This window comes from Haliotis rufescens, unplaced genomic scaffold, assembly GCF_023055435.1.
Source record: "Haliotis rufescens isolate VD_foot unplaced genomic scaffold, xgHalRufe1.0.p SCAF_5, whole genome shotgun sequence".
In the NCBI taxonomy this organism is placed as follows: Eukaryota; Metazoa; Mollusca; class Gastropoda; order Lepetellida; family Haliotidae; genus Haliotis; species Haliotis rufescens.
In genome coordinates this window covers 11291802-11307325 of record NW_025964223.1, presented here as the reverse complement: position 1 = coordinate 11307325, position 15524 = coordinate 11291802, and the positions used below count along the sequence as shown (strand labels likewise).

Genomic DNA, 15524 nt, shown 5'->3' with positions numbered 1-15524 from the left:
GACAACCGGCATAAATGGTTGCCTCCAACGACCGGCATAAATGGTCGCCTCGAAGACCAGCATAAATGGTCGCCTCGAACGACCAGCATAGCTTGCTGGGATCTCCTCCAACCCAGACCCCCACGGCTCTACAAGACTTACTGAGTGCGAGCATTAAGGCGGACATCTCGGGGTGGTCCCACTGGGTGGTTTCTGTGGTGTGACTGAAACAAAACATAATCATTACGTCTTGGTATAGTGACTTTACATGAATGGTCAGCGTTAGAAATTGGCAGTAGTCCTGTAGTCCTTGCCAAACTGTCCAACAGTTAAGGTATCATAAGGACTAGTAGAAATTTCCCATTTTTAAGGGTTCTGCTATAAGTTATCATCATAAGGACTAGTGGACTAAAACTGTTAGTTTCTACCACTGCCATTACGACCTGTATTCATGCACTTATTATACCAACAAAGTCCCTTTAAGAAATATATCAACTTGATATACCCACAAGGTCCCTTTAATAAATATATCAACTTGATATACCCATAAGGTCCCTTTAATAAATATATCAACTTGATATACCCATAAGGTCCCTTTAATAAATATATCAACTTGATATACCCATAAGGTCCCTTTAATAAATATATCAACTTGATATACTCACAAGGTCCCTATAATAAATATATCAACTTGATATACCCATAAGGTCCCTTTAATTAATATATCAACTTGATATACCCATAAGGTCCCTTTAATAAATATATCAACTTGATATACTCACAAGGTCCCTATAATAAATATATCAACTTGATATCCCCATAAGGTCCCTTTAATAAATATATCAACTTGATATACCCATAAGGTCCCTTTAATAAATATATCAACTTGATATACCCATAAGGTCCCTTTAATAAATATATCAACTTGATATACCCATAAGGTCCCTTTAATAAATATATCAACTTGATATACCCATAAGGTCCCTTTAATAAATATATCAACTTGATATCCCCACAAGGTCCCTTTAAAATTACTCCAGGTGATAAAAGTTTCAAAATTGAAATGTGACAAAACTCCCAATTTTCTCCTTGGCTGCAAATTCCAACATGTACCATGGACATACTTTCATGTATGACAGCATACGCAGTATAGCAGACAGTCTATCTGGTGAGTGCTGTGTAATGCCAACATTATAATTGTTAAACAGTGGACGTATTAAACACACGTATGTCCAGCACGTGACTCACTTGTAAAACATGGCCAACACTATCATGACAAATAGCTGTGGATGACCTTCCTCAAGCCACCTACTTCAAGCGATTCTCAAGTGCATGCAGTTTGTCCAATATAAATGTCATGTTTACACAGACATGCGGAAAACGTAAGTCTCAGAAACAAGAGACATTGCCTTACATTACATAGTAGATGTATGTCATGTTCACAGCTGTCAGTACACTGGTTGGTTACAACACACACCGTCCCTTAATGGCACTACACACAATGTCTCAGTCTCATTGTGGTATAACATACAATATCTCAGTCTCATTGTGGAATAAGATACAATATCTCAGTCTCATTGTGGTATAACATACAATATCTCAGTCTTATTGTGGTATAACATACAATATCTCAGTCTCATTGTGGTATAACATACAATATCTCAGTCTTATTGTGGTATAACATACAATATCTCAGTCTCATTGTGGTATAACATACAATATCTCAGTCTCATTGTGGTATAACATACAATATCTCGGTCTTATTTTGGTATAACATACAATATCTCACAGTCTTATAGGGGAATAACATACAATATCTCAGAGTCTTATTGTGGTATAACATACAATATCTCAGTCTTATTGTGGTATAACATACAATATCTCAGTCTTATTGTGGTATAACATACAATATCTCACAGTCTTATTGTGGAATAAGATACAATATCTCAGTCTCATTGTGGTATAACATACAATATCTCAGTCTCATTGTGGTATAACATACAATATCTCGGTCTTATTGTGGTATAACATACAATATCTCGGTCTTATTGTGGTTTAACATACAATATCTAACAGTCTTATAGGGGAATAACATACAATATCTCAGAGTCTTATTGTGGTATAACATACAATATCTCAGAGTCTTATTGTGGTATAACATACAATATCTCAGTCTCATTGTGGTATAACATACAATATCTCACAGTCCCTTAGTGGTATAACATACACTACATCACAATCCCTTAGTGGTATAACATACACTATATCACAGTCCCTTAGTGGTATAACATACAATATATCACAGTCTCTCAGTGGTATAACATACACTATCTCACAGTCCCTCAGTGGTATAACATACACTATATCAAAGTCCCTTAGTGGTATAACATACAATATCTCAGTCTCTCAGTGGTATAACATACACTATATCACAGTCCCTTAGTGGTATAACATACAATATCTCACAGTCCCTCAGTGGTATAACATACACTATATCACAGTCCCTTAGTGGTATAACATACAATATCTCACAGTCCCTCAGTGGTATAACATACACTATATCACAGTCCCTTAGTGGTATAACATACAATATCTCAGTCTCTCAGTGGTATAACATACACTATATCACAGTCCCTTAGTGGTATAACATACAATATCTCACAGTCCCTCAGTGGTATAACATACACTATATCACAGTCCCTTAGTGGTATAACATACAATATCTCACAGTCCCTCAGTGGTATAACATACACTATATCACAGTCCCTCAGTGGTATAACATACAATATCTCACAGTCCCTTAGTGGTATAACATACAACATCTCACAATGTCATTGTGGTATAACATTCAATATCTCATTTTCTTAGTGATATAACATACAATATCTCACATTTGTTTAGTGGTATAACATACAATTTCTCAGTGTCTGTGTTATAACTTAAATACCTCACAGCTTCATAATGGTATTATATATGTTATGGTGCTACACTCTCTCTCTCCAACTGTATACTGGGTACCTGTCAGTATAGTATCTCTGACTGGGTACCTGTCAGTATGGTATCTCTGACTGGGTACCTGTCAGTATAGTATCTCTGACTGGGTACCTGTCAGAAAAGTATCTCTGACTGGGTACCTGTCAGTATGGTATCTCTGACTGGGTAGCATTCAGTACACTATCCCTGGCTGAATATTGAATATGAGGAGGCACAAGCAATCCTGTTGTATACTGGGTACCAGGAAGCAAACACTATCTAGCTCCATACTGGGTTCTAGTAAGTCAACGCCACCCGGTAATATGCTTAGGGAACCACATTCATCTTGCCAACTTGCCAGGTTACACGTACATTCCATCTGGCTGTATACTGGGTACCAAGAAGTTCTCATGTAGCCACAAAGTGGGTACCAGGCAGGGATATACTCACTTGATATAGTAAGGCACTTTATTCCCTGACACAGATCGCTCAAAGGGGGACTCCACAGACACTGCAACAGACAAAACACATCATGGTCAAGCTAAAAGGTCGGGGTTATAAAAATGAAATAAAAATCATTGGCAGACATTATGTTCACATTATCTTTTTTATCATCATTAAGGATAGCTATCATTTTTTTATCCAAAAGAATAATACTGTTTGATATTTACTAACACTGCTACCCCACGTGAGAGAAATAATTTAACTACCATTAATATCCATAGTCTATTGTCTCTTATTAACCAAGCATGTTTATTAGATTTCTAATGGAACATGGTGGCCTTCTGCTGCCTGACATAAATCACTTAATGCTCAACGTTAAAATCAATATGGGGCCTAATTTATGCACCAAAATATGATTTTTTATGACCAGGCCGATCCCCTACATGATCTACTTCAGCTCATACCTCAGTGCTGGGACATGAAACTGTCCTAAAGGAGTTCAAAGATATTTTCATGAATCTTAATAAACATCATTATGCATACTGTCATAATGCAGGACAAACCTTAGACTTTCACAAGTCTCTTAGGCAAAAATTGTTAGTTTAAATCATAATTTCTAGATGATGTAAATAATAAGAACAAGTTGTCCCTATAAGAGACTGGAGTCCTTAGTAGTGTCACATATCTAGACTTGCCTATTAGGAGGATAGAATTACTACACATCCATGAACCTTTCTTTCAGTACAGCCTTGGAGCAAGGCTAGACAAACCTTGGAAGTACAGCTTATGATAATTTGAAAATAATAGCTGGAATATAATTGATGGATGTTTCAGGAACAGCGGTGACAGTAATATTCTAAATAACAGATGAGAGGGACATTTCAATACATATTTTTGTATTTCTATTCTGAAAATAATATGGGATATGAATTAATGTAGAATAGTATTAACAACACCGGTAAGCCACTTGAAACTTGGAATTATTGTTCATTTAATCAGAACAAACATTGTAGATAAGCAAACTATGGAAGCTGTCCTTTACTGGTATCTCATCCAAGGCTTGTATACAATGCATTTTACCACATTACATCTTTAAAGAGTATTTACTTCAGAAGAGAAAAGTATTCACATTCTTATCAGTTAAGTTATTGTGTTAACAGAAGAGGTTACTGTGCCTGGATGAAGACTCTGTCTATAATTCCATCATCAAAACATACTTGTCTTGAACCTTTTGTTTAACAAATATCTTTTCTATATTAAAGTTAATTCCATTCAAAACAGCAGCTTTCGAAATAAATTCTCCTCTTAACAAGCCACACAAACATTATTCTTTCAGGCTCTGTGAAAAACACATGATGGAGATTGAACCACAAGATGCCTGCCTCCAGAACCAGGCTTCCTCAGCCAGCCGCTGCCTCCATTACACATGGTAATGTTGTTCAGAAAAAAGAAGACCCAGTTTCGCCATCTGGTCTTACTTGCTCCACTCCCATCAGGAATTCCACACTTTGTTTAAAACAGGACTCTCTCCTTCAGCCTAGCAGGACCACTTACAGCATCAGCCATCGACAACACCAGCAATTCAACAACTACAACCACGAGACAAGTCTTTGCAGATGTCGACATCAGCCCCAGTTTGCAGCACGTTTATGCCAAACAAGTCTCACAAACCACAAAACCACACATTTTATTTAGCCTTCATTTTTGTTTCCCAGAGGGTTAACCTTTCGTATTGTTTAAAGTTTCGAATGTTTACAGCAAAAGCAAATCTAAATCAGAGAGAGCATCCCAACATAAACATGCGCACGTGCTCCTAAAACCTGCACGCTGCAAGTCTGCGCCAGATGTAAGACGCACTGAAAACTGAAACAACTCTATGACCCCTCTCTTGTGTTGAACTGAGTGAATGCAGGAGAAGAACAGACGGTGTAGTGGCACAGTGGTTAAAGTGTTTGCTGGTTACCTGAAAAACCCACATGGGTGCTTTCTTGTTAAAAAGCACCCACAGTGACAGACCTGGCATATTACTAGCTAACGCACAAAACCTTCTTCATTCCCTGAGGGACCGCCTCCGTGGTCTAGTGGTAGAGCGTCCGTCCGGAGAGCGGAAGGTCCGGGGTTCGATCCCCGACCGCGTCATACCAAAAGACGTTAAAAGATGGTACTTGTTGTTACCCTGTCTGGCACTCGGCATTAAGAGGCTAAAACAAGGACTGGTCGGCTCGGAGGCAGTATACTGTGTCTGAGTGGGGTATTCATGTTAAACTGCGGCATGGTATCTCAGTGAGCTAGCAGTATAAATCAGCATCAGTCCGGACTAGTACAAGCAGCCACACAAACACACACACGTCCATGCACGTCGCTGTATAAGTGCAATAATCTTGGACATGACGTTAAACCCCATTTCACCTCACCTCATTCACTGAGTGAATATTGTTTTACGCTACACGTGATGTCACACATTGTGGTCACCAGATTCTCCTTTCCATTGGTACCATGAAGAGCATTGAGAGCTGAGGTCTTGTACTGTCCCCACAAAATAGTCAAATACTGTTTGATACATGTCTAAAATTTGCAACATGTCATTCCAAATGGAGAGATTATAATAATATGTATGTTGATACATGTATTCACGATCCGTGAAGATCCGGGGTAGAATAGGTCTTTAGCAACCCATGCTTGCCGTAAAAAGCAACTATGCTTGTTGTAAGAGGCGACTAACGGGATCCACAAATTGCGTGGATCGATGCTCATGATATCAATCACTGGATTGTCGTGTCCAGACTTGATTATTTACAGACCGCCGTCATTTAGCTAGAATATTGCTGAGTGCGGCGTTAAACAACAAACCATCCAACATGTATTCACATAGTTCGTTATGACTGAGGATTAAAAGAGGATGTTTAGCATCATGAATGTAGTAGGTATCTGTCATATATCGGACACACTCCAACATGAACTATGTAGACACTTGTGTACAAAGTGCCAAGCTGGAATAAAGGATTAAAACATCATCCATTCCTTTCCAGAAAAGTCATGACATTTTCTTTGTAAGTCGGAAACAACCAAATCACAACAGAAGAGTGAGTGAGTGAGTGGGGTTTTACGCCACTTTTAGCAATATTCCAGCAATATCATGGCAGGGGAAACCAGAAATGGGCTTCACACATTGTACCCATGTCGGGAATCGAACCCGGGTCTTCGGCGTGACGAGCGAACGCTTTAACCACTAGGCTACCCGACCGCCCCACAACAGAAGAGGCTAGGGAGAATGCTGTAAAGGGTGGTGCTGTGATGATCTAATGATCCATGACCATAGGTAGATCCAGGTGGTGGATCCAGGTGGTGGATCCAGGGGGTCCGGACCCCTTCCTTCTGAAGTTTGTTTGTTTCTTTGTTGTTCAACACTGCACTTAGCAGTATTTCAGCTATATGACGACAGTCTGTAGATAATCAAGTCTGGACCAGACAAACCAGTGATTGACTTCATGAGCATTAATCCACGCAATTAGAATACGATGACATGCATCAACCAAGTCAGCGAGTCTGACCACCCAATCCCGTTATGACAATCATGGGTTGCTGAAGACCTATTCTACCCCAGATCTTCACTTTTGAAAACCAAATGTAGTATGTTGTAGGCAGTATAATTATTTAGAGGGAGGATTTTGATATTTTGGAACCCTTCCTTTTAAAAATGCTGGATCTGCCCTTAATGAGACTAGCTCAATACAGCATGTATTTTATCACATACAATTTTCTTATGATCTGATACAAGGAATTGTCACAAAATCAGGGGCGGTCGGGTAGCCTTATGGTTAAAGCGTTCGCTCGTCACGCCGAAGACCCGTCTTCGATTCCTGACATGGGTACTATGTGTGAAGTCCATTTCTGGTGTCCCCCGCCGTGATATTGCTGGAATATTGCTAAAAGCGGCATAAAACCGTACTCACTCACTCACTCACTCACAAAATCAATCGCAGAGATCCACATAATAGCTATCCAAGTTTCTTTTGAAAACCGACATTGGAAGTCACTGGGCTAACAACACTGTCATCAAACACTTTCTGTACAGTTCTAACCTTAACAAGAACCATTAATTCAACCATTAAAATAACAAGTAGCCACACTTCCTGTACCCCTGTAGAGCTGGATATAGGACACAGTCATTGAAAAATCTACATTATGAACAGATAATAATCAGACAAATATTGACTATTTCCGAACAAGAATATGTACTTTACCAGAGTGCTGAACAATGGACGAAGTACTTGCGATCCACTGAAATCTTCAAGAGTCTACTCCGACATGCAACAAAATAACCTAGTCCACGAACACAGGCTACCTGTCCCGAAAGGTGGTTGAGGTTGGCGACCCATCGATGACAACAACACTCTCACATTGATAAGGGCTGGACAGAGTACTCGAAGCTTTAACAGCTCCTTGAGACTTGATAAGAGCAGCCCTAATGATATTAGCTGTAGGTAGACAATGTTTGATCAGCAACCCAGTTGATGGAAATGCTGGTGTATCGGCATTGACAGGTGATTGACAGGTCATGAGCGAGAGCCTCCTGCCCATAATGTCAAATGAATGTCAATCCCGATTAGATTACAGTGATGATCTCCAGATGATACTTACTGATTATTACTAATGACAAGGATCTTTTCATTAATTAGAGGATTGATTTAATATGATCAGCAAAAGGCAATAATGGATGACAGTCATGATTGCGGAGAAAACTAAGAAATTCATACAAGGATGAAATAATCACTACAGTGAGGGAGGGTCAACAGGTATCGGATCCTGGCGTCGCCAAGGGACTTAATTATACGAAATTATTATCCTTGATCATTGGGTCTCTCTAAACATCATGATCAGGACATAATGCTGACAGATCAAGGATTATTGTGGTGGCATATCTGGGATTCAAACCCACAAGTGGATCCTGTCATGACTAAGGGACATAACTCTGGAGAGCTAATTGCAGTGCATTAGACTAGTTGGTCACCCGAGGCCGAGGAAAAACAGGAGAAATAAGGCTGGAGAAGAAATAGGATGGAACAAATGGATAAATGGATGTTTGCAGTGATGGACGAGTGGATGACAGGGAGACAGACACATGAACAAGAAAATCAATTTTCTTCTTTTTTTTTAGTGGACACAAAATTCTATATTATTGATTTTCAATAACTTTTACAAAACAAATTTTTTTCATATCCAGCTGTTGTTATAGATACATTTCATAAGTGATTCTGATTTGATTTTTGGGAACACACTGGCGCATATGTTGCCATACTTGTTCATCCGAAACAACATAAAATACCATAGAGTACATTCAGAACGAAACTTTCACTAATCTAGGCCAGCATCTGATATTGATATACGAAGCAATATGACTTGACTTAACTGTTTATAAGGAGGGAGACATTCATCTTATTTAAATGACAAATAGAATATTGGCATCTCATCCAAAAAGATATATAAAAATATTGTTAATATTCCAGCATCACAAATTGTCATGACACATACTACCTACCCGACAACTGTTGCAAGATCAGTTTATACAATCTACATCAATGAAATTAAGAGCTAAGATAATTAATACACAAAACCAAACATTCATAATCTGAAAACAGATGATACTTATTAAGACTACTTTCATTATATTTAATATTAGTAAACAAAAATTATTTCCAAAATCATAAATATGGTTATTATGAATGGAATACACTTTTTGTGTACAATGAATAATTACTAAAAAAAGACCAGATATCTAAGAAAGGTAAAATGATGATTTTAAAAACATTTAAAAAATAGCATAAAGCATGTTAAAAGCCACATTACCTTAAAATGCATGTACATCGCTACACGTCACCCAAAACACTGCATGTGGACGTTAACGGTAACACTCTATCACATGTGGCTGGTAGCTCATAACATTCTTATCACACGTGGTGAGTGGATTTACGTGTTGGGCAACGTTGCTTCAAGATGTGACTAGAATTAAAACAATCAATATATGGATCCTTATCTGCAGATATTCTTTGAGAAACCCCATGAAATGAACACGCAGGTATGACTGGTCTCAAATCTGCTGTGACTAACAAGCCTAAAATCAACATGCAATGCACGAGTGTCCCTGCATGTGAGTTGGTGCATCACGTTCAGCCAAACGGACATGCTTCCCTGATGTTTCGGATCACAGGTCTGACATTGATGACTCACTGATCCCAGGCAGAGAACCAATGGTCTTCTGCCTGGCACAAGGAACAATATCCCATTGAAATACGACAGCGGAGGCTTGAAAAGCCATAATAAATAACAGAGAGGCTGCAACTGAAACCGTTTAACAGAAGAATGTTTTGAATACAAACAACCAGACAATCTAAAACAATATTCCCAATTCTTATTAAAATGTAAAGGCAAATTATTCACACAAAATTAGTTCCTTGATATCACCGTATTTCAAGATACGCAAATAACAACACCCCCCCCCACACATTGATTCCCCCCCTCAACCATATTCTTCATCTTCTAAACACCTTTCCACCCATCTTCAGAGAAAACTCAAAAAGTAAACTAACTATGACGAAATTGAAAGCAAACACACCTGACTCCATGAAATAAGCAGGTAAAAGAAGTATACACAAGAACCAGTCCCCATAATCGCTCCATCGCAGCAGAGACACCTGAATCTATGAACTGAACCAGGAGATGAATCATTTGTTGTAAACAGAATAACTGTCATAAGAATCTACACAATCGCAAAACCACCTGAATCCATGTTATGAACATGCATATGAAATATACGTGTTGTACGTACGGATCCTAGCTGCGTAATCACCATATTCAATGAATCTATGAAATGTACATGCAGACGAAATATACACATGTTACACAGCCGCGCTACCATTATCAGTATATTCAATGCCCGAGACACCTGATATATATTGTATACATAGGCTTTCACAATTCATGCAATATAAGCAATCACAATATTCACCCGGAAAGACAATGAAATATATGTTTTACACTGCCAACCCTCCCACATCCCCATATTTAACATATCAGTAGTACCATTCACTCACCGCCAGTCCACGACCATAGTGCACAGTAACTACCGTCCGGCACACCTTACAGCAACCACACGATGCTCACACTCGCAGAATTCCACCAGATAATACACATCCATGCAATTATTGATTTTTTCAGTCACAGAATACTGTTTCAATATTTTATACCAGTAGCAAATATGACAGTGTGAAGTTTTATCAGCTACATTCCCTACAGGTACAGCTGAAGCTGTGAAGGGAATACTGAACAGTTGATTACAGGCTAGTTACAGGTAACTACAGGTAAATCATCTGCCACTCTCAGGTATGTTGGGAAAGTGGTGTACATTTCACAGGTAAAGCCTATAGGTGATTAAGCCGTAAGGACCATGCAGTGTTTGATCAGAGTCCAAAGTTTCAACATGTTGAATGTCCTGATTGCTTATAATCAATGCGGTTGAGCTTTTCAAATTTATCCAAAGAAGATTAAACCTCCACCTTGCCAGAGAAAGGGTTAAATGAGCCTCTTCAATTTGCTTATGAAGTCAGATGAAGAAGAGCCTTTTGTGGTAAATAATATTCTACTCAAAAGAAGTTAAGAACCACTCAATTCTTTCATATTAATTTGTCATGCCATGACAGATTGTAACTATATTGATATGAAAGAATCAGGTGGTCCTTAACTTATTTTGAGTAGTATATAACAAAAGTTTTGATTAACTATTGCAACCAATTAACCAATTACAAGATACATATTTCATATTATCATATGCTGCTCAATGTAAAGATTACTTCATGAACGTCCTAAACAACAAACTTACATTTCTTAACCATTGCACACAAAGTACATCCCAACGGTCAACACTGACTGCCTGACCATCGATCCTGCACAGCAACGATCTTATTGAATAAAGTCCTGGTCAGTATTTCAATGACCATGGTCAAATGAGCACTCTGTGACCCCATATCATCCAATACAGGTGAAGTAAACAGGTGATTAATTGTTTCCAAGTGGACACGACCTTCATCCATGTGTGACACGACCTTCAGCCTGGCAGCAGGACACAGTATGATGCACACAGCATCACATGGATCATTCAGTGTGACAAGGGAATGGACTTCATGTGCACTGACCAGACACTGGTTTATCTGACATGAACACTGGTGATTCTGTGGCCTAGGTGATACAAGTCATGTTTACATGACAGCATGACACTGAGTTGTATGGGACTCAACATGGCAACAGTGGACAATACAGGACACTGGGTACTGACAATTTTAATGGTCAATCTGTCCTGAGAAACATGAATAAATTAGGACCATGTACAAAGTGCTCGTGGATAGCATACAACATGGGTCATGGTCAGTATCCATTCAGGTAGATAAATACAAACTGAAGCTGCTTCTACAGACTCTGTAACGCACATCAACACACGTACCTGCATATTTACTCTCCTGTCATACCATGTTAATACCAACCTTGTACATTCATATAGGTGTAAACCACCATCACAGAGATATGGACTGACCATAACGGAATCTTTAAGAGTACAAAGCTCCACTTCCAAAACAAAACTTAAGCAGTACACAGGCCATCGTAACACTTTTGTCTGAGACATGATTTGTTGTTTTGATACTCAATATAACCATTAAAAAAAATTATGTATTTTTCTCTTAACGTTTGAATTATTGTCTGTATGAATGAAGGATGTCATCAAATGCTTGATTAATGTACTTTTGTACAGGTTTTGAGATTTTGAAAGACTTCAATATACTATATCCTCCAGTGGTGAGAATGTGCTCGGATCTGACCAGAGATTGTGGAGTTTCAAGTTACAAAATGACATTCCATTAACAGACTCAGTGCTGGTCCTTATGCAGAGAGGGCTGGGGATGACTTATCTTGAAGACATTTAATGGAGATAATATTACCAAGCAAAAACCACTGTGTTACAAAGTAAATAGTACTTCCTAGGACTGTAATCGCCATAGCCTAATTCACCTTCAGATAGCTAGAGCCTCCACTGTCAGCCTTACTGTCTCTGTGTTGACCATGCGGCATGTCACCTGGTCGTAAATATCAATCAACCTGAGAGACAAGCATCCAGGTAAACAAACAACTCCACAGGTAAGGAGGGAGGTGGCAAAGTCTCAGTCAGCAATTGGGTGTGGTGGCGAGGGAGAGATGGACAATAATCGGGGTCACCCACTGGTCAAGTGCAAACGTCTTGTTACAACATGATGCTACATTCACTCCGTCAAGCACTGTCGCGATAACATTGTGTATGAGTGAGGGAGTTGTTCTCACAAGCCATTTCATCAGTATTTTGTACACTAATCAGCTGAGACTTAAATGTGTTAAACTTTAACTCACTCACTCATTAAAGGAACTACATTGTGTAATCATCTACATGGGGAACGAGATAGAATTTCTAATTTTCAAATCAAAGATTTTGAGGAAATTTTTGTCAAATGGGAAACATTTTCTGAGATGGTTCAAAACATGGAAGGTAAACAAAATTTACCTTTCACCATTATTTAAACACTGATAAACATGAATGAAGTAATTTGCTGACCAAACAACAAAAAACAAATGCTGTTTCTAAGAGAAAAACAACAAGAAAGAAGTGAGCAAAGCTCACATACCCCCGTTATCCCCGCTGTTCAACAACAAATAGTAAATAGTTTGTTAATTAATGAAATATACCTGTTGCTTTAAGTCAGAGGAACTGCCCTTTCCTTTGTAACTCCATGAGGATGCATTATGTTTGAAATGAACACATGTTTTTGCAAATATATTTCAATCTAGTGTGGGATAATCAATGCTTAGCACAACATACATTCTTGATGTTTCTTAATGTGTCCATGGAAATGGCAAAAATTAAAAAGTTCAGAATCTTCAAACTAGCAAAAGGCACAAGTACTCATTGTGGTAAATGTGTGTAGCAAGTTTGGTGAAGCTAGGGTGCATGGTTAAAAAGTTATAGGCCGTACAAAAGCTCGGACGGAAGGATGGACGGACGGAATGCTATATACCCCCAATTTACTTCGTAAATGGGGGTATAATTATTGAAGAGCTGGAGCTGGTTGATGCTGCACATCCTCTATCACTTAACCTACAGTATATGCAAGCATGAACACCAAGGGACTCCTGTCCGAAATCCAAAGTTCAAACTGTTACATATTAAGTCCTTATATAAAATTACCTCCAGGACCTCTCTAATGTCTGACAGTTGTAGATGTTGCTGCATTGGTATAGAACACACTGACAGTAGATGGAAGCAGAGCCTCGTACAATGCATGGCCAAACAGTCCGACAGCCCCAGCATCCCTCACTGAACAGCAATGTCCAACATGAGTGAGATATACCCCGACTCGAAGCCTGTACACTGACAGTAGATGAGAGCAGAGCCTAGTACCGGGTACAATACATGGCCTAGTACAATACATGGCCAAACAAGCCTAGTACAATACATGGCCAAACAAGCCTAGTACAATACATGGCCAAACAAGCCTAGTACAATACATGGCCAAACAAGCCTAGTACAATACATGGCCAAACAGTCCGTCAGCTCCAGCATCCCTCACTGAACAGTTATGTAGTACAACATGAGTGAGATATACCCCACTAGAAGCCTGTACACTGACAGTAGATGGAAGCAGAGCCTAGTACCGGGTACAATACATGGCCAAACAGTCTCACAGCTCCAGCATCCCTCACTGAACAGCAATGTCCAACATGAGTGAGATATACCCCACTAGTAGCCTGTACACTGACAATCTAACTGTGTCACTGTCCAAGCTATTTAGCTGTATCACAACTGATTACAAATGCCATGGCAACAGATTGTTGAGAAAGGGTTCGTTTACCTGTGGGAGTCATGTCTGAGCAGACCTTGGCGGAAGGCATTGCGCTGAAATCTACACACGTATGTAGCACTGATACTGACGACTTGATTGACATACTTATCTCTGCCCACTGTGTAAACTGGGGGAGCGGATAACAATGTTATCACATTAACGCTCACTTTCATCCTGAACACTGATCAAAGGAAATAAAGGAAAACAAACAACTTTCAGTTGATTTTCCTATTGATATAGAACTGACTGGGACACGGCAGTCATATTGGTTATCAATATTTTTCTAAAGCCCCCCCTTTCTTTGAATAATGGGCTTGTCCGCCAGCTGTTAAAACTAACATTTGGACCTTCCCATTGAAGTTCAAAGGGTGACTGGAAGTATGTGCGACTGCTTGACCTCTTATATGGGGCTATCAGTTTATCAGTTCCAAACATTGACATAACAGTACTTATCTTAAAGGTGTCCTCAAACTCATTAGACACAGGTAATTTCATAACATTTTGAAACGAAACCTTGTACACAAATACAAATAACATGATTGACATGCATGTCAGGAAATACTGTTTCAGATAGAAAGACTTTAGCCTGGCTCCAAGGCTGTATTGATGGTAAGTCCATTGGTGTGTAGTAATTCTATCCTTCTAACAGGTAAGTCTAGATCAGCGGACACTAGTCTCTTATAGGGACAATTTGTTCTTAATATTTATATTATCAAGAAATAATAATTTAAACTATTAATATTTGCATTAGAGACTTGTGCAAGTCTACTAGAAAGTGTCTGCATCGAGCATCACTGTCCATAATTCCCCCCAGTTCAGCGGTAGCTTATGGGCTAGTGGTAACAGCGTTTGCTCAATATGCCCAGGTTTGATTCCCCCATCATCAGGTTACAATGGGCGAAGCCTACTCTTAATGTGCTATAACATGGTAGTCTAAACATGGTCCAAAACCTAACGAGTCGGGGGGCTATGATTTTAGCACCCACTGTTAAAAAGATACATCTAAATTTGTCATTTCATTTGTGTACTCATCCCCCGTCATGATGATAGTGATGATGATAATGATAATGATATAAAATTAAGTTTGTTTTCGTTTTATTCCGCAGTCAAGTGAATATCACATCTTGTCTGTAGTCTCCTGCCCCACCTTCTCACAGACATAACATTCAAGCTGTGGCTCAGGCTCCGAGCAGTAAAATCCCTCTCCTTATC

At 39.0% G+C, this 15524-nt stretch overlaps 1 protein-coding gene across 8 annotated transcripts in view; it reads right to left on the bottom strand.

The window, feature by feature from the left end:
* Window positions 1-15524, bottom strand: part of LOC124111021 (dystrophin-like) — a 480101-nt gene that overhangs the window by 41208 nt on the left and 423369 nt on the right. For all 8 annotated transcript variants that reach the window (XM_048383638.1, XM_048383637.1, XM_046470561.2 and 5 more), the window contains 2 exons: window positions 3403-3463; window positions 142-203 (listed from right to left, as the gene is read on the bottom strand). In XM_048383638.1, coding sequence (XP_048239595.1) covers window positions 142-203; window positions 3403-3463 — 123 coding nt within the window. The remainder of the gene's footprint in view (window positions 1-141; window positions 204-3402; window positions 3464-15524) is intronic.